We start from the raw sequence: 24,142 nt of genomic DNA, 5'->3' as shown, positions 1-24,142 counted from the left end.
AAATGTATATTTGATCTCAGCAGAGCTAAGTCCTGCCTCAGCCTGGGGATTACAGGAGGTTTTACGGGTTGCTGCAAAGCAAACGTTCTTGAATTACATTTTCATGAATCGAAAGAGGAAATTTTGGAAAGAATTCCATAAGGTGCTCATTCTCCTGAACAAAGGTTTTGCTCTTTTGCCTTGAAACCCAGCGTGCAACTTCAGCGATTGTGTTTGGTCACCTGGCCGGGCGTTGGGAGCGGAAAGGTGACACAGCCCCAAAAGCAAACACCTCCCGATGTCCCCTGGGGCCGTGGGGCCAAGGGCAGTGGTGGATGGCTGGATGGGCTGAAAGGGAGAGCTGGATGGAGCTAGAGGGGCACCAGGTCCGGCCAGGACAGTTCGGCCCCGTGGGTTGGGGCCGGCAGGGAGGGGACAGCGCAGGTGGCTGAGGGATGGCTGCCCTCTGCTGCCCGCAGGGGAATGGGAAACGTGCCCTGTCCCAGGGAAAATCCACACGCCCAGGAGAAAGCCTGCCTGAAAATACTGCCGAGCACGCACCTGTGTGTTTTCTGCTTATGGAGGTTTTGTTGGATTTTTTTTTTTTTTTTCTCTCCCATAACTTCCAGCTAGCCTCCTCAGCCTGTTGTGTTGAAGCAAGATAAATTAAGAACATGAATGTGTAGTTCAAAGTCTCTCCCTCGCTAAATGTGGATTGCTCAATCCACATTTTGACAGAAAATGATTACAGCCCCCATTTCGTTCTTTTGGAACAATTTTACTGTATCTTTCAGAAAGAATAAATGAAAGATGATCACTGAGTACACATGCTGTGGCTTCACTGGCTGCAGGAGGAGAAATGCAGTAAGAAAGTCAGATAAATTGATAGGAGGGCTCTGAAGGAGGGTAGGATATGACCATCTTCAGTATTCTGCATTGAATGGGTAGTCCTTGTGAGTTTTGCCCCTGCAGGAATAGAAGACTTCGTTTTAGTCATAATTCTCCTTTCTAGTTTTGCTTAAAGAAGCCACTAAGGTGGGATCTGAACTCTGTAATTGAAGGATGGGTTCATTCCAGATTTGTTTTCCTCTACAGTATGTGTTTTTTGTGCCCTTGGAGCATCTCAACTACTTCATCGTTCAGGCTCTTGGCATTCTAGGCAGTATTTAGAATGTAAAACTTTTGTGTATATTGTGTATAACTTATGGGTTTGGAGAAAAATCCTGAATGCTACCACTTACATGCTTATTGTATAGACTCTCCAGTTTCTGTTAAAGCTGTAAATAGTTGTCATCTCCTCTTCAGTCAGTTTGAAGTCAAACACCTAAAAAGAGAAACAGCTGGCAATCACCTCTTTGAACAAACCAGAGGCTGTAAGCAAAATCCACAAAACTAAAGAACATGTCTGCAAGGGAGGGTAGCTGGTTAGAAGGCATGACTGCTTCATGGGAAAGGCATCTCTCTGTATCACCAAGAATGCATTGGCAGAGGGAATAGAAAAATTATTCCAAAATTGCAATTATCTATGCCAGCTGTTGCGGGACACTTGGCAGGCTCTTGCATCTGCCACTTGTGAGAGATGCATCTTTCTGTCCTATTCCAAAGGCACATCTACAAGATTTCCATATTTCTCTTTATCTATCTAGGCTTTCTGGAATCCCAATGACCAGTTGCAGTCAAAGACCACTGAATTAACAATAGAGCAACATGGTTTGTGAACACCACAACTGTTTTCTTAACACTGCTTGCTCTACATAAGCCTTTTGTGGTGTGCTGCCGCACTCAAGTGCCAGTGAAAAACCATGTGGCAATTCATCTCCAGTCTGCAGAATACCAGACACCATGTAAAGTGACTGCTAGAATTATCAGCATACTAAAAAAAGACTCCCTTCATTGCTGCTCTCCAACTGGAACCTTGAGTTTAGCCCTTAGCAGAGTGTGTGAACAGACAAAAGCCTGTTTTTGCCTGAGCAGGAGCTGGGAAGAATGCTAAAGGATTTTTCCCTTGCTGTGCAGGGAGAAGCCAAGCCAGCCCTGAGGGGCAGCACCCAGCTCCCTCCTGATCCCTCACCTGGAAGTTCTCCACAATGCGCCGTGGGGTGACAGATTTGGGAATCACAATCACGTTTCTCTGGACCTGGAAGCGAAGGAGAACCTGCAAGGACAGACAGCTCTATCATTCCTCTTGCTCTGGAGGAAGCAGAGCCTGTCCCAACAGCTGTTATGCCTGTTTCCAATCATCCCTGTCCCTGCAGCCCTGGTTGTCCTGCCTGGAGAGCAAAGAGGGAAGTGGTGGAGCCTCACGTGAAAGGCTTCCTTTCCCACTCAGTTTTGGGCCAGCCAAGTCTTCCTGCTCACCCAAACTTCTATCAAGATTTCATTCTCTGCAAGAGGACTTGAGATGAAGACTGAAACATTCCAGCATTTGGAGACGGGTCAAGAAAATGTTTCATGATGACAGAGCACACCTGAGAGTGTGCATTGCAGGCCACACAGAAAACAGACCCTGCACTGCTGCTTCTCACCAGAGTGACTGGGAACCACGAGCCAGCCTGTCCTCTACATTGTCATCTGCTGTCCTGTTACAGGAAGGGTGACCCACAGCCTGGCATCTGTGTACCTGGGCCGTGGTTTTGTTGTACTTGGCTGCAATTTCCTTGATCTTGGGGTCATCCAGAAGGGCAGGATCCTCTGGCTTAGCCCTACACAGAGGAGAGAGAACACCAGAAATCTGTTTGGAGATCAATGGCTAATAGCACACCTACTGTCTCAGTGCTCCAAGCGTTATCCGTGCCCACTCCCTCCCAAATTGCAAAGCAACCTTACCATGGCCTGTCAGGAGAGCCAAGGGGGCTGTAGGCTGTCACAGCAATCCCTTTGGACTGGCAGTAGTTTACCAACTTCTCCTGGGTAAGGTATGGATTGCATTCAATCTGCCAGCAGGAGAGTACAGAGATTAGAGAATACAGCTGTAACTCACTGCAGGGAATATCTCCTCGCTGCTATTTGTCCTCGTGTGCCAGTCTTTGCAAAGGATTATTCAGCTGTAGTTTTCTACACTGAGATTTCTTCTGCTTCTGGGTCTTTGCTCTAGGGAAAGAGCATTTCATAAGGCTCAACTCTGGGTTCTTTGGCCCTGGTTCCTTGGCATGTTCTGAGGTCCTTCTCAGATTTCTAAGCAGCAGCTTAGCAGATATTGAAGTCCCCAATGCCTCATATATTCAGCAACAGTGTGGAGTGGGATTAGAAGGACATGCTGCATCTGCTCTGTTCTCCCCTGTCTGTTCTAGACACAAAATCTCCCTTTCTCATGAATTGGTGCCCCTTTCTCATGCGCTATAGTTTTGGACAAAGATGCTTCTTTTTTTTTTTTTTTTCCTTTCAGCATACTCTTTTTTCTAACTACATGCAGAGGAAGGACTGGCAGGCTCTGGAGACTGAGGGAGCTTAGTACTTTTAGTGAATATGCAAGAAGTACTGAATTCAGAACTGTGAGAGATGTCTGAATCTGTCCAAGGCCCCTTGAAGGGATAAACTTCTGCAGCTCCTGCATACAAAGGGGCAGTGGCTGCTGTATGCAAAGACTAGGTGATTTTTTTAATGTGTGTATAAAACCACTTTTTTTTTTTTTTTATTTTACATAAATCAGGGTAGACATCAGGAAGCCACTAGTGTGTCAGTAAATGCTCTGTTTCTGTAGAGAAGTCAAAGCTGACCTCCCTTTCCAACTGGGTGACTGAATTGTGGATTCCTGCATGAGAAAAAACACATGTTGTGTGAACAATTATCTGCTATTAATAACAGATTGATGCCATTACTAATAACAGAACGAGTAATTTAAGAAGTTCTTGTTGTAATTTGTAATACCACAACTTCATTCCCTGTCAGGACACAGATCTACAACATCTTTATGTGTACTCAGGAATAATCACAGGGCGTAATTGTGCTGTGTCTGCTTTGTTCTTCCTCTTTGCATCTCTTCGTGCAACTTTAATTGGATCTTTATAATCCCACAAAACCAGTCACCTGCAGTCACTCTGCAGCTCACCTGGTTATTTGCAGGTTTGTATTTCAGTCCTGGCTTGTTCAAGATTCTTTCAATCTGCTCATGGTTGAAGTTGGAGACACCAATGGCTTTTACCAGGCCAGCATCCACCAGCTCTTCCATGGCCTGGCAGAAAGAGGAGCACAAAGTCAGCAGCAGTAAACAAGACAGGCCCTGAAGGAATTATTCCTTGTGTGGCTTCATTTCCCTTCATGGGCAAGGAAAGACAACTGTTTGGAGGTGCAAAGATTGTCACTTGGGGGAAAGTGCTCGCTGGTGTATTTGTGCCGTGTCTTCCATCTCACCCAAACCCAAGGGCTCCTTTCCTGAGATGGCAGAAATTCACTCTCAGTTATTTTCACTTGGGAAATGAGGATAATCAATGATGTGTTTTTGGGCCAGCACCAGAGGGCTGTAGTGCAGACTGTGGGTATGATCACAACCTAATTTATTTCAGCAGAGTGTATTTGAGCAGTTTAAGAACAGTGGTGAGGACAGTTCTGTTTCTGTTATGGTCAAGCAGTCTGGCTTGCAGCTTCACTAGAGATTATCAGCTTGACTGAGCATGTATGTTCTGAAAAGCTCCATTTTATATGGTGCAATAAATACATAAGAACTTTGTGGCTGCTGAAGGCAAAGAAAACATGGAAAAGGCTTCCAGTAACAGAAAACATGATTTCCCACCGTGGCTGAACTTACCTCCCATGTATCTAGAAAATCTGTGTTGCTGGGTATGGCCATGCCTTTGTCATCCTTGGGAAACAGCTCCTCTCCTGCCTGTCAGTGGAAAAAAAAAAATTAAACACTCTTTTTATTTGCAAATTAATACCAGGGCAACTGAAAACCATGATGGCTTTAGCTACTAGTACAGAAAATACTAATATTTGTCTACATTGTTCCTGGCAATTTTGCCAGCAATCATTCCTGGTAGGAATGATCTGGAATCCTTCCTACTAGGAATGTCAGGTCTATCTCCTGGACAAGCAAAGTGGTGAAACTAAAACACACACAGATAAACAAGTCACACCACTGGTGGAACAAACAAGCTTCCTGTACTCCTCTGTTATTCCTTTAAGAGAGAACTAGGCTTGGTTGGTTTTTTTGTTTTGTTTTGTTTTGGTTTTTTTTCTGAAGGACCTGTTAAGGTCCCAGAAACATTTAAGTTAGGTTTAGGCTGAGCCACGTCTGCTGAGCAATGTATTATGTACACACACAGGTGTCCTGTGAGGGGAGCCTCAGTTAAGGCTGGTGGCAAATCAGAACACCCCAGATGTACAAACTCAGAAATAGAACCCCACATCTCCACATTGCTCCACATCCAGCATGCAGATGTCCGAGTATTATGCCATGACACTTCTACTCCAGCTCTTTCTTCACATAAAACTAACCATGACACCTCTGCAAGTGTGACAAACAGCTGACAAGCTCAAAAGCAGCAGATGGGATGGAGGTCTCAACGTGTCTGCAGCAGAAGGAAAAAGCCAAGACTAGACACAGACTGAGACATCAGCTCCTTTGAAATACATGAAGGATGAGATGTATTTCATGTACTTCTGACATGGATGCCAGAAAGTCTCACCTTTTGAAATCCACGGTCTGTGGAACAACTTTAAGGCTCCTACAGCAAATGTCAGCTCAATCTGTACTGCATTAAGGATTCAGTGATTAAAGAAAGAAATGGAAGACAGAAACATTCTCTTGTTCTGTGATTCTGTAACATGCAGAGGAAAGAATTTCTGTCAGGCAGCAAAGTACAGCCTTCCTTCCCTGAAAGCAGGACAGGATGATTTAGCCCAAAGTTAAGCAGCATGAGTCAATCTCACAGTTGAGGGGCCTGACTCAGTGCTGGGTCCGTGTCCCCGTTATCAGGAGAGCAGAGGACGCTGTGCAGGAGTCGGGGCAGAGATCAGGGGCGGAGCAGAGCGGGATGGGCAGCACCAGGCAGTGCTGGCACAGCTGGCACGGGCTCTTCCTGGAGCAGCAGTGCTGCTGCCAGTGCTCCTGGCACTTCTGAGGAGCTCTCCCAGGAATGACAAAACCAAGGGCCCTGCTGTTTCTCTACCTTGAACCCCATGGGCCAGTGCATGAGGTACAGATCCAGGTAATTCAGTTTCAGGGCAGCAAGACTCTTCTGGCAGGCTTCCTTCACCAGCGGCTTCTCATGAAAAGTGGACCACAGCTGGAGAAAAAAAACAAGGCAGACTGTGACCTGGGTTAAAGCTCTTTCCTGAAGAAGGAAAAAAAGCTAGCACGCTTTCTGGGACCATTTCTGTATTCTGAACAGTCCCATGAAAATGGAGGATGTGGAACACAAATAATGCTCTACAAAATACAGTGACAAAAGGAAGTTTCCATCAGTATGGGCCTGAACTGTTCGCCTAATTACCCCACACTGTAGCACACAGCCTTACTGTTCTGAATTTCTCTCTATGCATATGTTCCCACAAAGCTTTCCCCTGGATCCTAGGTCACCTTACCTTGCTGACAACAAAGAGGTCTTCTCTTTTCACGACACCTTCCTTGATTTTCTGCTGGATCCCTTCCCCAATCTCATTCTCATTCATGTACGCGTAGGCACAGTCAAAGTGGCGGTACCCGGCGTCGATGGCAGCCATCACCGCAGCTTCCACTTGCCCAGTTGTAGACTGGAAAAAGAAGGTTTAAGATCCCAAATCCAAGCATACAGGCTGTTTCCTGGTTATCTAGCAACTAAACAAACACATACAATGGGGTTTTAAGTGGCGTTTTTCCATGTTTTTTTTTTTTTTTAAAGCTGTCTTCATCTTACAAAAGCAGGCTGCTGGGTTTGAAGCCAGCCTCCAGGCATTTGTCCATAGTCCCAAGCAGGCTCAGCCTACAGCCAGGTAGAGCAGAGCCCCCAACACTGCCAGAGAAGGACCAGGGGGAACCAGGGTGCCAGGGAGCTCTGCAGTGCCTCTTGCTCAACACTCCTCGCTTCCCAGTGCTGTGTCGAAGAAGAGAAACAGCCAAACTGCCCAGGTGGGAGAATTTTCATTCTATGGAGAGGGCAGTGATCTACACCTTGGTCACCCACATCACCTCGGAGTGTGACATTTGTTCTAACTCGGCTCATCCTGGGGCACATCCCATCTGTAATTTGAACTTTATGTCAGCTGCTTCCTTCAGAGACAGAGGAGGTGTGAAATTCTATGTGTTTCTATACCCTGCAAAGAGCTGTGCACAAAGAAAACTTGGCACATCTTGTTCACACAAATCCAGCAGTGTTTGTTTCTAGGCATTGTACAGATGGGTGGTTGTGTAGTCATCCTAACAACAGTGCAAACCTCTTTGTCAGAACTTGCTGGAAACGCATGAGTTCTCTTCTAAAGCCATACCTAGTTACCAGCCGATTCCCGGGGACCTCGCCCGGGATTACAATTACTCAGCACGGAAGCAGCAAGGGAAGTGCTCCAGCGCAGCGGCACGGGAAGGGGCAGGGGCAGGGGCCCGGGAGGGAGAGCCGGGGATGGACGGGATCCGCGCATCCCTGCCGGGTACGGGAGGGCCGGAGCCGCCGCCTCTCGCAGCCGGGGGACACCCGAGGGTCACCTGTCCCCCACGGCCGGAGGGGGACGGCAGAGGCGGAGGGCAAGGCAGGGAAAGCGGCTTCAAAAGCAGCGCCGGGGCTCCGCCTGAGGAGACCCCCGGAGGGACAGGGCATCCCGGGGGGGATGGCGGGGGACGTGTCACCGAACCGAGCTGTCCCCGCTCCCTGCCCACTCCCCAGCACCCTTCTGAGGAGACGGCACCCAGCCCCTCCGAGAGCGAGCCACCGCTGTCCCCGTTACCTTCCATGTGCCCAGCCCCACGGAGGGCATCCTGGCCCCGGTGTAGAGCTGCACGCAGGTGGCCATGGCTCCAGGCGGGAGTGCTGCCCGCTGGCACCGCCCGCCGAGCCCTTTAAGGACGGCAGAGCCGTGCCCGCCCCGGCCCGGGACACGCCCGGGACACGCCCGGGACAGCCCCGGGGACAGCGGGGACAGCGGGCTGGCCAGGGGAGCGCCGCTTCTCCCCGAGCTGCGCTGTGGGCTCCGGGCTCCCTCCCAAGGTGGGATGATGCTTGTGATAACAGGAGAGGAGCGGAGACCTCCTTTGGAGGGGTAAATTAGAAAGAAGAATGATATTTTTAGTGTTTGGGAGAGGCTTCTTTTAATGGTTTTTGAAAGCTGCCGAAGAATAATAGGTGTTATGTTGAAACTCTGCCGCATGCTTGTGCTTGGAGAATTTATTCAGGTGCGAGCATCAGTTGGCAATACAATAGTGCATTTTTCTCTGTGTGCCTTTCCCACAGCAGATGCCCAGCTGCTTTGTAACTATTTTTTTTTTTTTTTTTTTTTTTTTTGCCCCGTTTACCTGAGGGCAGACAATAGTTTGTCTCTGTAATCCTCCTGCTTTTGTCAACACCATCAGCCATCCTCAGCAGGATGTGATGTTTCAGTCAGCATCACAAAATAGTTATGTAACAGTGTTTGCCTTTTACTTTTTTTTTTTTTCCCCTCAGATTCCTTCTCTGTAAATCTGCTCTGAGCATGCTCAGACTCTTGGGGTTTGGTTTGAGGGATGGCGAAATCAGTGGAAAGACTGTGATATTAGAGTACAGTATTAAAGCCAAGCTGTTTGCATGAGAGGCCTGCTGCCATCATAATTTGGGGGTTTTTCCCCAGTGATTTCTTGACTGAGACATGTCTTTTAGAAAGGACTTGGGCAGAAGGTTTGCATTTGCTGTGAGGTATCCGAGGTCCATTGTCCTGTCATAACCGACACGCTCAAGACAAAAGCACAAGTTTTGTTCACACCTCATTTGAGAACAAACGCTTCCTTTTTAATCACAATACAAAGGCCAAGTTCTTTTTGCATCTGTCATGGGGTAAGGGAACACCAGACAGTGTGATAGTGCTAAACTGGATCCACCAAGTGCACCAGTGGAAGAGAGAATGTGACATATGCACTGAAGGAATCTTGGTACGTATGAGCTATGGATGATAAAGTGACAGGAGAATGATACCTGGAAATACTCACAGTGTGTGTGTGCCCTCCAGTGAGTCAGTGCGGCCTCACCCAGGGGACATACAGCACTCAACTCTGACCTGTGTGAGGCTCTGGGCAGTGGCTCAGCACTAACACATGCGCTTACACCTCGTGTCCTCATCATTTTGGATATCTGCATGGGTGTGGTGACGTTTCCCCATAGTCTGTTTTACTGAGGACTTGTAAAGCTAGATCCATGTCAGCACAGCCTGGCAGCCAGAGCAGTCCACACTTTCACCACAGTGTTTTCCAGCACTTCCAGTTATTGTTCTCCTGGCACTTTCACATCCTATGTACCAAAACTCCTCCCACAGTTCTTGTCTGCACCAACTGGTCAGTCATGGTTCGTTATATCCAGTTATTTTAACTCCCAATCATGCCAAGTTCTTGATGCTCCTGTGACATTCAGTCTCTCAGCCTTTCTGTCATCTGTCCAGCACCTTTCATCCATGCACTCACACCTGCAACCCAGTGATGTACGATGCAAGTAGCTCAAGCTTGTCTGAGTGTATCCACCCACTGCTTTGGGCCCTAACACTGTTAACCTCCACAAATGCCATTTTTTCTTAATCATCTTGCTCTCAAGGAAGTCTCTTGACTGCTCACCTGCTCAAGGCACAGCTCAAACTTCACATGAATTTGTCAGAGCCCACAGCTTGGTCTGGCGTGGATGCCATGGATCAGAATGCAGCAGATGTGCTGCAGGTGCCCCGTGCCCAACTTTTCAGCAAGACAAGATCTGAATGCTCTTGTGACATCTTTTAAAATTGAATAGGGATTATTATTTCCAACTAGATTGTTAATGTAACTTCTTGGTTTGTTAACATTAACATTAGAATAGAACTTCCAAACCAGCAGTAATCCAAATATTTTTATTTTGGTCAAGAATGAAATTGAACATCAATCTCTGTCCAGTTTCAGCCTGTAAAGTGCCTGAAATAAGGCCCAGTATAAGTTGGTACTCATCTGTAGGTCTGGACATTTCTCCCATTTATTTTTCTTTCCCAGAAAGCTTTGGACTGTACTCTAGAAGTTAATTTTGTCTTTTACCTTCAGGCAGTGATTATGTGATTATTCAGGATGGATTTTTCTCCTGCACTTACATATCCTTAACCCTGCAGCCTTAAGTGGTGCTGATGCAAAGTGATAGATAAAATCAGCTCCTAGTTCCCTCTTCTGTTTTCTCCTTTGCTATTTCAGCCATGCAGAGACAGTCACGGAATGAGAATTATCATAGCCCACATTTTGTTCTTCAGAACCACTGTACAATTTCCTTCCACCAAAGAAAAAAGCCCAAAGTCACTGAACACATATCCTGTGCCTTTGCTGACAAGTGGGATACAGTGTGTAAGCTACACAGTGCATAATTTGAGGCAATGGTAGAAGTTCATTAGACCCTGCAGGCCTGAGAGAGGGCAGGGAAAAAGAAATTCTTCAGTATTCTGCATTGAAAGGGTACTCCTTGTGATTTTTGCACCTGGAGGAAATCAAAGAGGAAAGATTACTCAAGGCTAAAATAATTGCTATATACAGCAACAGTAGATGTACAGAGGAGCCTTCAAAGGAGACTCTGAATTGAGTAACTGCAGAGTGAACTTAAGAGATTTGATAGTATAGAAACAGCCTACAGGACCAACAAGTTCCAGCGTATTTCTATTATTACTTTCTAGATACAGAGTTAAAATCCTCTGCTTACAGAGACAGCAGCAGTTTCTGTGGCCTTGCAGCCAAGCCTTCCTGTCTTGGCTTCCAAGTTGCATATCTGCAAGCAGCTGTGCTTTGTACTGCACAACAGATGGTCATTCCCCACCACAACCACCTGTAAGAGCTGACATCAATGTGCAACACCCCACAGAAAAAATTACTCCAAGTTTAAAACCGCCTCTTGCTCATTTCTGCCATATGGACACAGCCAAGGTTATCAACTAGAACCCTCATTTTGGAATTCCAGGCATCCAAAGTTTCTTGGAGAATGGATTTACAATGAAAACACAGCATGACTTATACTTGCCTTTCAGTCAATCAAGTGGAAATATAACAACAGATGCTTCATCCCCCAAATTATTTCAGATTTCAAAATATACCTGATTTGAACACCTAAAGCAGTTCCTGTGAGAGCAGAATAAAGACCATTGAAAATATAAGAGTTTGAAGGACACAAACTGTCACTTACGTGACCATTTCACAGATCCTCCAGTTTCTGTTTAAGCTAAGAAGGGTTGCCATCTCCTCTTTAGTCAGCTCAAAGTCAAACACCTAAAAAGAGAAAACCAGCTGGATTTAAATTCTTTGAACAAATCGAATCAGAAGCAAGATTCACAAGATGAAAGAACAAGTTCATATCAGAAGAGATGCTGGTTACAAGTGATGGATTCATGAAACATGGAAAGGAAAAGAATTATCTTTGGATTTTCCAGACTCTAATGGCAGAGGGAAGAAACACAAGAACAGGAGACCCCATGTAAAGTGCCTGATAAGGTTATCAGCATCCTGTTTCCAAGAGCTCTGACTATTCCTCACAGTGGATTTCACTGCAGCCCTGGCTTCCAGACAGACAGAAAGAGCCCAGCCCTCTTGCTGCAGGAGGGACAAAGGATCACAGCCAAGCCAGCCCTGAGGGGCAGCCGCCAGCTCCCTCCTGATCCCTCACCTGGAAGTTCTCCACAATGCGCTGTGGGGTGACAGATTTGGGAATCACAATCACGTTCCTCTGGACCTGGAAGCGAAGGAGAACCTGCAAGGACAGACAGCTCAATCATTCCTCCTGTTCCAACAGCTGTCACCCTAGTTTTTCTGAGTTTTTTAAAGCCTTTTGATTGTTCATAAAATAAAGTCAGACCTTTTAGCTACTGCACCATATTAAGAGCAGTTTCTACCTTTTTCCCACATATGTAGCATAAACAAATCCTTTGTTTTTCATTCTCTGTCCTTTGTTTGCAGATTTCTAACCTGAAAACAATTGTAACTGACAGCTGGTCTGGCCATTGAGCTGAGAAGTGAAAACTCCAAAAACCAATCCACAGCCAGACCCACAAATGTATAAAAAGTAAGAAATAAACAGGCTGGGGGCTCTGGGCTTGGCTCAGCCCTGAGCTCGCTCGGAGGAACTCTCTGCCCTGCGAAAAATTTCTTGTCTCCGTGTGATTGCATTGCGTATTACGGCCACACAGCCGTTTTCCCTAAGCTAGACCCACTTCTGCAGAGCTGCATTTCAAATCATCCCTGTCCCTGCAGTGCAGGTTGCACTGCCTGGAGAGCAAAGAGGGAAGTGGTGGAAGCCCCCATGGAAGGTCTCCTTTCCATTCTGCTTTTGGGCCAATTCTTTTTGTTTGCACCTGGGATTTTAGCAGTCTATGCAAGGCTTTCATTTCTGCAAGAGGACTTGAGAAGTGCCAGCTGAAGATGAGACAAGAATATTTTCCTGACTGATGGCCAGAGTTAGTAGCAGGTCACAGAATGGACAACCTGCATTGTTTGTTAACAAGACAAAAAAGCAGCATTGTTCACAGGTAACACCACAGAGGCTGCTCCCTCTCTTCAGACATATTTTCCTGACCTGCTGTGTTACAGGAAGAGGTATCCACTGTCTGGCACCTACTCACCTGTGCTGGGGTTTTGTTGTGCTTGGCTGCAATCTCCTTTATCTTGGGGTCATCCAGAAGGGAAGGTGCCTCTGGCTTAGAACTAGACAAAGTGGGGAAGAAAAGGATGAAACAACAAGGAATCACTTCAGAAAGATTCTATCTAACCCCACTAATTAAAAAAAAGAATATATATATATACACCTGCACCATTATTTAATTAGTCTGAATGCTTCAGACTTAAATCCTGTAAACCCACTTGGCAATTACCCGTCAGGACGTCCAAGGGGACAGTAGGCGGTCACAGTGATCCCTTTGGAGTGGCAGTAGTCAATCAGCTTCTCCTGGGAAAGGTATGGGTGACACTCAATCTGCCAACACAGAAGCAGAGACTGAGAGCTGTAAAACTGCTGCAGTTTCGCCTTGCTCCAGGGGTCTTCCTGAATGCTAATTTCCTAATTACAGGTTGCCTTCACCTGACCCTGCAGGTGGCCTATGTGACAATACAAGACTGTAATTCTATAGGGCACCAACTTTTATACTGAGTCTTTAGGTGCTTTGTGGATTTTTTTCTGAGAGGCTTTATAAGAGCCAATCATTATGTCAGAATGATTGCTCGTATCTGGATTCTTCTTGCCTCCAGAGAAAACTGTTCCTAGAAAAATACTCCTAAGTCAGTGGCTCAACAAGGTGAGACAAAAAGGAAATATTCTGGTTCTGTTTGTATGAAGAAATATCCAGAGAGAGGGATTTAAAGTACATGCTGTGTCTACTTTGTTCTCCTTTTTCCCACCTCCTCATTCAACTGTAATCAGAACTCTATAATCCTTGAAAAGAATTCCCCTGCAGTCACTTTGCAGCTCACCTGGTTATTTGCAGGTTTGTATTTCAGTCCTGGCTTGTTCAAGATTCTTTCAATCTGCTCACGGTTGAAGTTGGAGATTCCAATGGATTTTACCAGGCCAGCATCCACCAGCTCTTCCATGGCCTGGCAGAAAGAGCAGCACAGTCAGCATGCAGTGGGTAAGACATGACTGAACACATTCCTCCTGACATGCTCTGTTTCTCTTCATGGGAAGCACATTTTTAAAAGCTACCGTGTGCTTCCGTGAATTCTTTCCAATTAATTCTGCATAGGCGGATGAACATTCTGCAGCTGCTGAAGCCAACACCACAGGACAGAAGATGTGACTCTTCCACTCGGGATGGACTCACCTCCCACGTCTGCAGAATATCAGTGTTGCTGGGGATGGCCATGCCTTTGTCATCTACAGGGAACAGGTCCTCTCCTGCCTGTCAGTGACAGAGAAAGCGCTTGAAAATCTCTTGACAAGTCCATTTGAGTGCTCACAGCCACAATATCCTAAACTTCTAGTGCAAGAGTGCTAATTCTTGTCTGCATTCAGTCATTCCTTCCCGAGAAGTGGAAGGAATTTAAGGCATTGTTGCCAGTGGCCATTCCTGGACCCCTGGAAGGGATGGCTTACCTGACACAAACTGGCTAGAGTTCCAGCCTCCGGTCTCACATGTGCTCCCTTCAGGTGCTGCTCTTTAGCTCCCACTTAGCAAGAGCTGTTTTGTTCTTTTTCCAGGGGAGCATCAACACTTTGGTCTACACAACACCAGGTCTACTGAAAAGGGGTGTTGTGTGCACTGACAGTTTTTCCACGGCAACACTCAGTGTAAAGCCAGCTCTAGGAAAGTCAGAAGAGCCTTTGTGTACAAATTACAAGATGCCAAGACTGAACTGTGTTTAGCAGCTGTTTGCTGCTGTCACCACGAGACAGTTTCGTTTTTCATGGCTCTGTTAATACAAAGTTAAAATAAAGCAGGAGAAAAGGATGAGCATCTCAAAGGCAACAGGTAGAAAGGGGAGGGATCAGACTGCAGGAGGATGGAAAGGCTGTGACTAGAAATATTCAAACTGAGACATCAACTCCTTCACTGATCTTGGGGGGCCTAAACTCTCTCACAGAAGTTTCACCTTTTAAATTCGTGTCTCAGTGGAACAACACTAAGGCTCCAACAGGCAAGGTCAGCTCAATCTGTACTGCATTAAGGACTTGGTGATTAAAGAGAGAAATGGAAAACAGAAATGCTTTCTTCTGCTCTCTGATTCTGTAGCACACAAAGGAAAATTGCAGAGAAGCAGCACAAAGCAACCCTCCTTTCCCACAAAGGGTGATTTTGAGATGAACACACACTGGATTTGCAAAAGAAGGGGAAAGCAGCCTGTCTTATGCTTGGAGCTGGGAGAGCTGCCTCTAGTTTCTCTAGTTTTCAGGCCATCATCCCCAGGATCAAAGGGGTACACAAACAACTGCCTCTGGGGCAGAGACCAAGAGCCTGAGTCACACAGCCAGGCTCAAGCTGAGCAGAGCTGGCACAGATAACAGGCATGTAATTGTCTTTGTAGCCAGGACAATTGTTGGGCTGGTAAGCCAGCCACAAGAAACAAAGTTATGGCCATTGCTGCTACTGTACCTTGAAGCCAAAAGGCCAGTGGACAAGGTAGAGATCCAGGTAATCCAGCTTCAGGTCTGCAAGAGTCTTCTGGCAGGCTCCCTTCACCAGAGGCTTCTCATGAAAGGTGCACCACAGCTGGAGACAAAAAGGGCACAGCATGAATTCCTGGTTAAAGCTCTCGGGTGCTCTCCTGCACAGCACAGGAATGTTCCCTGTTCTTTGCAATAAAATGTGGCTATCCTAATGATCTTCACACTCAGTGAGGTCTGGGCTGCGTGGCAGCACAGGAAACAAGAAAACAGTATTAACTCAGGAATTCACTCATTTACGTTACAGATTTTTCCAGTGCTACGGCATTTAACTATGTTAAACGTTAGATGTTCCTGCTGTACAAACACCACCGGTAAAACCACAATGTCCATAACCCATGGCCATCTGATCCATACCTTACTGACCACGAAGAGATCCTCTCGCTTCACAGCACCTTCCTTGATTTTCTGCTGGATCCCCTCCCCAACTTCGTTCTCGTTCTGGTACACATAGGCACAGTCGAAGTGGCGGTACCCGGCATCGATGGCAGCCATCACCGCAGCTGCCACCTTACCTGGGGGGGACTAAAGGGGAAAAAAGGGCAGGACAGGTGTCGCTGAGGGATCCTCAGGTGCTCCCCCGTCTCGCAGCGCGGCCGGCGCGGTGCCCGCCTCACCTTCCATGTGCCCAGCCCCATGAGGGGAGCGCTGGCAGCGGCGCCGAGCCGCACGTACCCCGCCATGCCCGCCATGGCTGCCCTGCGCCCGCGGCCAATCGGCGCCCCTGTCCCCGCGCGAGCCCTCCGCGCCAACCAATCGGCGACCCCGTCCCCTCGCGTGCCCGCCGCGCCAACCAATCGGCGCCCCCGTCCCCTCGCGAGCCCGCCGCGCCAACCAATCGGCGCCCCCGTCCCCGCGCGAGCCCGCCGCGCCGCCCAATCAGCAGCGGAGGCGGCAGCCGATGACGGCCGGTGGGCGGCCGTGGGGGATGCAGGGCGGGCGGTCCGTGCGTGAGGGGGGCCGGGCGCGCTCCGGGCGCTGCCCCGGGAGAAGGGCGAAGTTCCTCATGGAAGGATAAGGCCCGAGCGCGGTTGTGTCCCGGTCCGGCTGGAGCTCCTGCAGGGATCACCTCCTGCAGCGCCCTGGCCCATATCTCCCTTGTGCTGTGCCCCCGGGTGTTCTGACACCCTCTCGGTTCCCTGAGAGGGACGCAAACATGGGACAAGCAGGGGGTGAATTTGCGAGCAATTTCGGAAGTGATCAGTACAAATCGCTTCATTGTCAATGCTGAGGGAAAGCGCGTTTTAGTGTGTTTTCAAAACGACTGAAGAACACTTGAGTTTTCAGCGAATATCACAGTGATCACCTTGTCCCGCTGCCTTTAGGGAGGTGCAGACCCTATTTCAGAAGGAAACATACAAGTGTACAAATAAACGGTAGGTGGCCTTTTAATTTCACAGTAGAAACTGGCTTTGCAATTTTGGAGAGGCAAAATATGCTGTACGGATAAGGTGTTGAAAGCGTGCAGTGAAAAAGAAATTAATTTATCAACAGGCTCCTTCAAGTGCTCCATAATAGCCTGTTAGGGCTGCTTGGGAGGCTTTGCTGTTTGCTTGTACTTGGGGAATTCATTGGGGTACAAACACAAATCTGAAATCTGTACAATGGTGTGTTTTTCTCTGGATGCCTCTCCCGCAGCAGATGCCCAAGATTTTTCTGCTTCAATTAACTGAAAGCAGACGAGACAATTAATTTTCCCTTTAATCTTCCTCCAGTTTTCTGTCAGTGCTGTCGGCTGTCCTCTGCAGGATGTGGTATTGCAGTTTAATCACATAAAGAGAGCAGGGCTGAGAAATGCTAGTTGTCCTCTCTCCTCTGTGAACTCATGTTCTCCTGTGAAGGCTGGTGCTTGCTTTTCCCAAGGCATGCCGTGAGGAGACACCTCGCTCTTTTAAGAGAGGATTTTGGGCAGAAGGTTTTGTGTTTTGCTGTGTTTGTGCCCCTTGGTGTGGTGCCCTGCCCACACCATGCCCATACCCGGGAGGTGTCACTTGTTTCTGTCCTGAAGGTGGGGCTGGGGTTGTCAGATGGTGACAGAGCCTTTGAGGGAAGAGTAAAAATTGGAACAGAATGTTTATGTTGCTGAATGGTGTGCGTTGGTTCAACTTCCAGGTGCTTGTTAAGGCAGGAATAAAATGGAAGTAGAGATTTAATCTCATTTTAAGACATTGGCCCCTTTGTTGCACTGAGTTCAGATCAAGCCAGGAGCATCCTCTGAGGTCCCACCAATCTCTCTGTGTCTTTTCAAGTTTTTTTTGAAGACTTTATTAAACTGATAATTCTTGCATTTGTCAATTAAAAACAGGGCTGTACCCAGGGCTTGGGGGCTGTGGCTGGTGAGGAGGGGACAAGGTGGGTGCTGAGGGATGGCAGTGGAAGATGCTGAGTGTCCCAGGCAGGATCTGTGTCCCCACAGTGCAGGTGACTGCAACCCACCCCTCTGTGCATCTCTGCGTGGGAGGCTTTTGGGTTTTTCCTACAGAAAACGTTTCTGCATTTTAAAGTTAATTTTATTTTAAATATAAGACGCCTCTGATGAAATCGTGGACCTGTGGTGAGGATGTGTTTTTGTGGTTTGTCGACATCTGGTTTCTGCTGATGCGAGACCGAAGGCAATCATTGAATGGTGGTGCTGTGGAAAATTTTGTGCTGAGAAAATACCCTTTCCTTCTTCCACAAAAACCAAATTTCATGGCATGAAGATCCTGTGTCTTCACTGGCAGCACCAGGGCAGATGCAGTATGAGGACTTGATAAAAAGTTAGAGCAGAAGTAAATGAGACACCAGAGCTTTAGTGAAGGCCAGGCTACAGGCACCTTCAGTACTCTGCATAGAAAGGGTATTCCTTGAGATTTTTGGACCTGAAAGAAATGAAAGTGAGAACGTTATTTTCACACATGATCTAAGTGTGATGGAGAGATACGCTGTGTGCATGGAGGAGCCACCCAGGGAAGACCTGCATCACGGAGTTACAGCAAGAATAGGGAGGGATACATGTCCTCCTTTCTAAAATACAGACAGAGATGACTTAGACATCCAGAAACCCATTTTTTTGTAATTCAAATTATAGAGATTTTCCTGAAAACTAGAATGTAGTTTGGTTTAATTTTTTCTGTTTTGTTTTTAAAGTGAAAATATTAAGCCCTCTCCTGAAATTGTTATTTCTTTGAGACAAGCCAGCTGGAATTTGAGTTGGCGTGATTTTTAAATAAATTGAATTTCATGTTACCTAGAAGCTGTGACACAAAATCCCTTGTAAAGAATATTCAGAATTTTAAGATTTAGAAGAAAACAAGCAGCGTCACTTACACTTTCATTTCACAGATCCTCCAGTTTCTGTTGAAGGTCAGAATAGTTGCCATCTCCTCTTTAGTCAGTTCAAAGTCAAACACCTGAACAGAGATACAAGTGGAAATCACTTCTTTGAACAAAGGTAAGAAAAATACAAGAGCAGCTCTACACCAGAGAATCCATTTTCACATATGGACCACTGAACTATGAAGAACAACTTGTTTTATGGACATAAGGGATTATTTTATGAACATTGCTAATTCTAGATTAAGATGTTTCTGACACGTTCCTGTGTGGGGATTCCAAGCAAGTTGTGCCTGCTCATCCATCCACAAGCCACGAAACAGGGACTAATATCACGTAAGGATTGCTGATTAAACTCTCAAAAAGTAGGCCTGGGTTAACACTCAGTAAAATGTAGTTAAGCATGAAAAGGAAGAAGCCCAGCCCTCTTGCTGCAGGAGGGACAAAGGATCACAGCCAAGCCAGCCCTGAGGGGCAGCAGCCAGCTCCCTCCTGATCCCTCACCTGGAAGTTCTCCACAATGCGCTGTGGGGTGACAGATTTGGGAATCACAATCACGTTCCTCTGGACCTGGAAGCGAAGGAGAACCTGCAAGGACAGACAGCTCAATCATTCCTCCTGTTCCAACAGCTGTTTTCCCTAAGCTAGCTTCTGCAGAGCTGCATTTCAAATCATCCCTGTCCCTGCAGTGCAGGTTGCACTGCCTGGAGAGCAAAGAGGGAAGTGGTGGAAGCCCCCATGGAAGGTCTCCTTTCCATTCTGCTTTTGTTTGCACCTGGGATTTTAGCAGTCTATGCAAGGCTTTCATTTCTGCAAGAGGACTTGAGAAGGGAAGTGTCATCTGAAAGTGGTCAAGGATCTTTTTGATGGCCAGAGAGTTAATAGTGTGTCCTGCAGGTAATATAATTTAAAAAATCTGCGTTGTTAGGGAAAAATCAGAAGAGTGCCACCATTCATGGGGAAGGGAGAGAGGTTCTACCCTTTCCAGAGCTCTGTTTTCCTACGTTGGGAAGGAGTACCCACCTGTGCTGGGGTTTTGTTGTGCTTGGCTGCAATCTCTTTGATCTTGGGGTCATCCAGAAGGGAAGGATCCTCAGGCTTAGCCCTACACAGAGAAAACAAATCAGTGGCAAGAAACCTCCGCAGAAGGATTCAGCACAGCAACAGAGATGTGTATTTAAATCAGAAAGGAGTGGTGGATGTGTAGTCTCAGTGCTTCAGTCATAACCACCAGCAGCTCCCTGGCAGATTGCAAAGCAGATTTACCATGGTCTGTCAGGAGAGCCAAGGGGACAGTATGCAGTCACAGCAATCCCTTTGGACTGGCAGTACTTGATCAGCTTCTCCTGGGTGAGGTATGGATGAGATTCAATCTGCCAGCACAAAAACAAAGAGTCTGACTGTGGCAGAACTGCTGCAATATTGTTGTGCTCCATAAATTATCTCCTAATCCAATTAAAGGCTGCTTTTTTCCCTCTAATTTGACAGTGGCCTGCATGATAATACTCAGTATTAAAACCACCTATTTTGATAAAAAGTGCTTATACAGTTTTTGCTGGGGGGGTTCACAAAGCTCTGGGTTCTTTATTATTCCAGAAAGACTGTTTTCAGGGAAATTCTCCAACATTCTTAACAGTGGTTGAGCAAGCTGATACAAAAAAAAAAAAAAAAAAAAAAAAAAAAAAAAAAAAAAAAAAAAGGAAATATCCAAGTGCTGTAGTCTGAAATATCCATAGAGAGGGATTTTAAGTTTTTTTTTGTTTACTCTTTTCCTGTTTCCTCATTCAGCTGTAATCGGATATTTATAATCCCACAAAATCACTTTGCAGCTCACCTGGTTATTTGCAGGTTTGTATTTCAGTCCTGGCTTGTTCAAGATTCTTTCAATCTGCTCATGGTTGAAGTTGGAGACTCCAATGGCTTTTACCAGGCCAGCATCCACCAGCTCTTCCATGGCCTAAAACAGCAAACCCATCATCCAGTGTGCAAGGCAGCTCATGATGATGTTCTTCCAAATGTGACTTGTTTCCCACCACGAGCAGCACAAAAGAACTGTTTATAGGGTTGCAAAGGTCTCTGAGGGAAAAGCAAGTCCTGGCACATTAATGCTGTCTCACCCAAGCCCAAATTCTCATTCCCTGAGTGTGTAGGAATTCACACTGAGTTGCATGAGGAGAAGAATGATGATAGTCAGTAACCCACTGTTGTGCAAGCACTGGGGGGCTGTCCCACACATTGTAGGCCAGATCTCAACCTAAAATACCTTTATTCCTGTGAAATTTGTTTGAGCAACTCGAGGAAGGCACAAGAACTGTGGTGAAAATGATTGCACAGCTGTTATTGTCCTGCAGTGAACTTTTTCTAACTTCAGTCTGGATGTTCAGCTCCACTGGAAGTGCTTGTGCAGCTCCAGTCAAGTAAGACACTCAGAGAACAGGAATAACCAGGGAGGGATTAAGCATGCCCATTATGAAAAGCTATTTTGTACTGCCTTATGTTCCTTCCAACTAATTCTGTGTGAGTGAGACAGCAGTCCTGTGACTGCTGAAGGAAATGGAAGCATGTAAGAGACTGGTGAGGACAGAGGACTTTCCTCTTCTGCCCTGCCTGAACTTACCTCCCATGTCTGCAGAAGATCAGTGTTGCTGGGTATGGCCATGCCTTGGTCATCTTTGGGAAAAAAATCCTCTCCAGCCTGTCAGAGAGAGAGAAAAGGCTTGAAATTATCTCTGCTGAGACACGAGCTGTGTAAAATCACCCAAAGGGGATGGAAGGAGCTAAAGCTAAAACTGCATTAAAAAAAAAATAAAAAATCTACTGTCCCAATAAAGACAGGTGTTTCTGCTGGACCCTCTGAAGTGACGATCCACAAAGTGCATGCAGGGGAGTGATTAACTTAGAGAAAAATATTCTGCAGTCTTACATGAGTTCACTTCAAATATTGTTCAAGTAAGAGTTTCTTTAGTTGTTTTCAAAAAGGTATATGGAGAATTAACTTTGGCCCTGTGAACACAGACATTTATACTGGAGTGCATCTGCTGACAGATGTCCTTGAAATTGCTGTATTAGAAGAATCAGAACAACCTGTAACTAGACAGTATGGCCAAAGTATTTTGAATTATTGGAATAATCTAAATGCCGCAATATTATGCACTTTCACTTGACCACTTTGTCCACCTAAAGCTAACTAAAACAATATTTAGGAATGGAGTTGAGCTCAAAAGAATACGGTAGAATAGAGATTTTGATAGGTATCTTTTTTTTTTTTTTTTGAAATCAAAAATCTGTGAAACAGCACTAAGGCTCCTGCAGGCAGAGTCAGCTCAATCTGTACTGCATGAAGGATTTGGTGATTAAAGAGAGAAATGGGAAATGGAAGTGTTTACTTGCACGGTGTGATTCTGCAACCTGCAGGGGAAAGAATGAGACCTGCTGTTTCTGTACCTTGTAGCCAAAAGGCCAGTGCATGAGGTAGAGATCCAGGTAATCCAGCTTCAGGGCAGCAAGAGTCTTCTGGCATGCTTTCTTCACCAGAGGCTTCTCATGAAAGGTGCACCACAGCTGGAGACAAAAGCAGGGCAGACTGTGATCTCCTGGTTAATGCTCTCGGGTGCTCTGCTGCACAGCACAGGAATGTTCCCTGTCCTTTGGAAGGTGATGTGGCATGAGGCCATCCTAGTGCTCTTCAGATGTGGCAAGCTCTGGGCTGTGCCCTGCCTGTGACGCTGGGGGCAGTCTCTGGTTCCATCATTTGTGCTACCCCCTTGTCCTGTGCTGTGCCTCAGCAGGGTGTCATTAGCCAGCTGCTTCTGCCTCTATCTGTCCTTTACACTGAGTGGTCTGACCTCTGCATCTCGTGTTTCTACCTTGCTTGAGGCTACCTGACCCACCCTGCCTTTTCCTGCTTCCCTTCTTTTGCCCTAACCAATCCATCCCCCAGGACCGCTGGGTCACCGCAGCAGGGTGCAGACACACTGTATCCTTCCTACAGAACGGGGTGCAGCTGTCAGCTTGTGTCAGGAGTGACCTGAATGCTGTTATGATTTGCTTTATCCTACAGCATAAAGTTTGTCTCCATTACTTACCTTCCTGCTAGGAAAATACACAAAGCATCCCCCCCAGCTGTGCTCCAGGCTGCAAGATCATTGGATCCTTACTTTGCTGACAACAAAGAGGTCTTCTCGTTTCACAGCTCCTTCCTTGATTTTCTGCTGGATCCCTTCCCCAACTTCGTTCTCGTTCTGGTACACATAGGCACAGTCGAAGTGGCGGTAGCCAGCATCGATGGCAGCCATCACCGCACCTGCCACTTGCCCAGGCGCAGACTGGGAAAAAACCCCATAAATATTAAGAATCTCAAATCAGTGCTCGTTAAAGACCTTTATTCTAGCAAAATAAAACCAGTGAAACCATGTTAGGGAAAGCAATCCTCCCGAAATCCGGGTTGGTGGGGTTTTTTCCCCTTTACATACACACTTTTTTTTTTTTTTTTTTTTTTCAGTAATAAACATGGACTCCAGGGCTGGAAATCCACCTCCAGCCGTTTATCTGTAGCTCCACCCCAACTCACTCTCAGCCCAAAAGCCAGGCAGAGCAGAGCCCCAGGCACTGGGCCAGCTCCCCGGAGCTGGACCAGGGGCAGTGAAGTTTTGTGCCTGCAGTACAGGTGCTGTTCTCTGTAGCTCTTACCTTCCAGGTGCCCAGCCCCACGAGGGGCATCTTGGCAGTGGTGTTTAGCTGCACGTAGGCGGCCATGGTCCTGCTCTCCCTCCTGCTTGCCTCACCACGGCTGCCTCTTGCCTGCCTGGTTTAACAGTGGTCACTGGCCAGGGCAGGGGACGATCCTGGGGCGTCACTGGTGCTCTGGATCCTCCCATATCTGGCAAACAGGGCTGTGGTTTTTTTCTCTGTACGCTCAGCTCACAAAGGTTAATGTGAAAGCTGAAATCAATTCAAAACGGAGGAGGTGATTACTGGGGCGTGGCGGTGGTGCGCCCTGTGGACCTTTCCCTTATTTAAAGATAAGGGTTGAGGGCAGGTGTGTCCTGTTCTGGCCGGTGTTTCTGCTGGGATCAGCTCCTGCACTGCCCTCTCCGTGTCCCAGGGACTGTCCATGTGTTCACATAAGGCACGCGTGCCAAACATGAGAAGCCAAATTAAGTCCCTGTTTTTCCCCAGTCTTAACAGAATCACCCCTCTGGTAAAATTCCAGAACTGCATTTCCTTTTTATTTCTTTGCTTCACTTCTTGTTTTATTATTGTGGGCAGCAGGCATATCTCTATGGCTTTTTTTTTTTTTTAGCAGCCAGTGCAGTCATAAAGGAGTTTCATAATGCAAAGACACGTGAGTGTAGAAGAGAAAAGGTTCCTGTAGCTTGATGGTCATTGTGGATGCCATATATAATTACTGCCACAGTACTGCCCTTTAGAACAAAACCAGAGCGGGATCCAGGGTGGATGGATGTGTTTTAATGTTTGTACACACGGGGGCAGAGTTAAACTTGTGTGTGGCCACTGCTTTTGCATTTCTTCAGCCTTGACCCAGCATATTGAACTGAATATCGGATTCCTTAGATTTTGTAATAATCAGAAAGTGGAAATCTCTCTTCCTCTGCTTC

At 46.7% G+C, this 24,142-nt stretch overlaps 3 protein-coding genes across 3 annotated transcripts in view; 1 reads left to right on the top strand and 2 right to left on the bottom strand.

The window, feature by feature from the left end:
• Positions 1 to 736: 736 nt before the first annotated feature.
• On the bottom strand, positions 737 to 15,927 carry LOC120752107 (uncharacterized). Its single transcript, XM_040062768.2, has 20 exons — positions 15,827 to 15,927; positions 15,567 to 15,734; positions 15,139 to 15,255; positions 13,870 to 13,947; positions 13,520 to 13,642; positions 12,925 to 13,025; positions 12,676 to 12,757; positions 11,724 to 11,807; positions 11,247 to 11,329; positions 10,509 to 10,550; positions 7,834 to 8,104; positions 6,502 to 6,669; positions 6,087 to 6,203; positions 4,724 to 4,801; positions 4,028 to 4,150; positions 2,806 to 2,912; positions 2,600 to 2,681; positions 2,051 to 2,134; positions 1,221 to 1,303; positions 737 to 945 (listed from the first exon to the last, which is right to left on the bottom strand). The coding sequence occupies exons 1-20, from the start codon at positions 15,899 to 15,901 to the stop codon at positions 903 to 905; spliced, it is 2,109 nt and encodes a 702-aa protein (XP_039918702.1). The 5' UTR covers positions 15,902 to 15,927; the 3' UTR covers positions 737 to 902.
• Positions 15,928 to 16,141: 214 nt separating this feature from the next.
• BPGM (bisphosphoglycerate mutase) overlaps positions 16,142 to 24,142 on the top strand; it is a 31,146-nt gene continuing 23,145 nt past the window's right edge. Inside the window, exon 1 of the mRNA XM_040061126.2 lies at positions 16,142 to 16,585. The gene's annotated coding sequence lies outside the window, so the exon portion shown is untranslated. The remainder of the gene's footprint in view (positions 16,586 to 24,142) is intronic.
• On the bottom strand, positions 17,636 to 23,428 carry LOC120751395 (aldo-keto reductase family 1 member B10-like). The gene is made up of 10 exons (XM_040061124.2): positions 23,214 to 23,428; positions 22,682 to 22,849; positions 21,969 to 22,085; positions 21,142 to 21,219; positions 20,359 to 20,481; positions 19,791 to 19,897; positions 19,548 to 19,629; positions 19,029 to 19,112; positions 18,519 to 18,601; positions 17,636 to 18,070 (listed from the first exon to the last, which is right to left on the bottom strand). Exons 1-10 carry the CDS (start codon positions 23,277 to 23,279, stop codon positions 18,028 to 18,030), a joined length of 951 nt encoding a protein of 316 aa, XP_039917058.1. The 5' UTR covers positions 23,280 to 23,428; the 3' UTR covers positions 17,636 to 18,027.

The sequence above is a fragment of the Hirundo rustica genome, chromosome 4, assembly GCF_015227805.2.
Source record: "Hirundo rustica isolate bHirRus1 chromosome 4, bHirRus1.pri.v3, whole genome shotgun sequence".
Lineage (NCBI taxonomy): Eukaryota > Metazoa > Chordata > Aves > Passeriformes > Hirundinidae > Hirundo > Hirundo rustica.
This window is presented reverse-complemented; position numbering and strand designations above follow the sequence as displayed.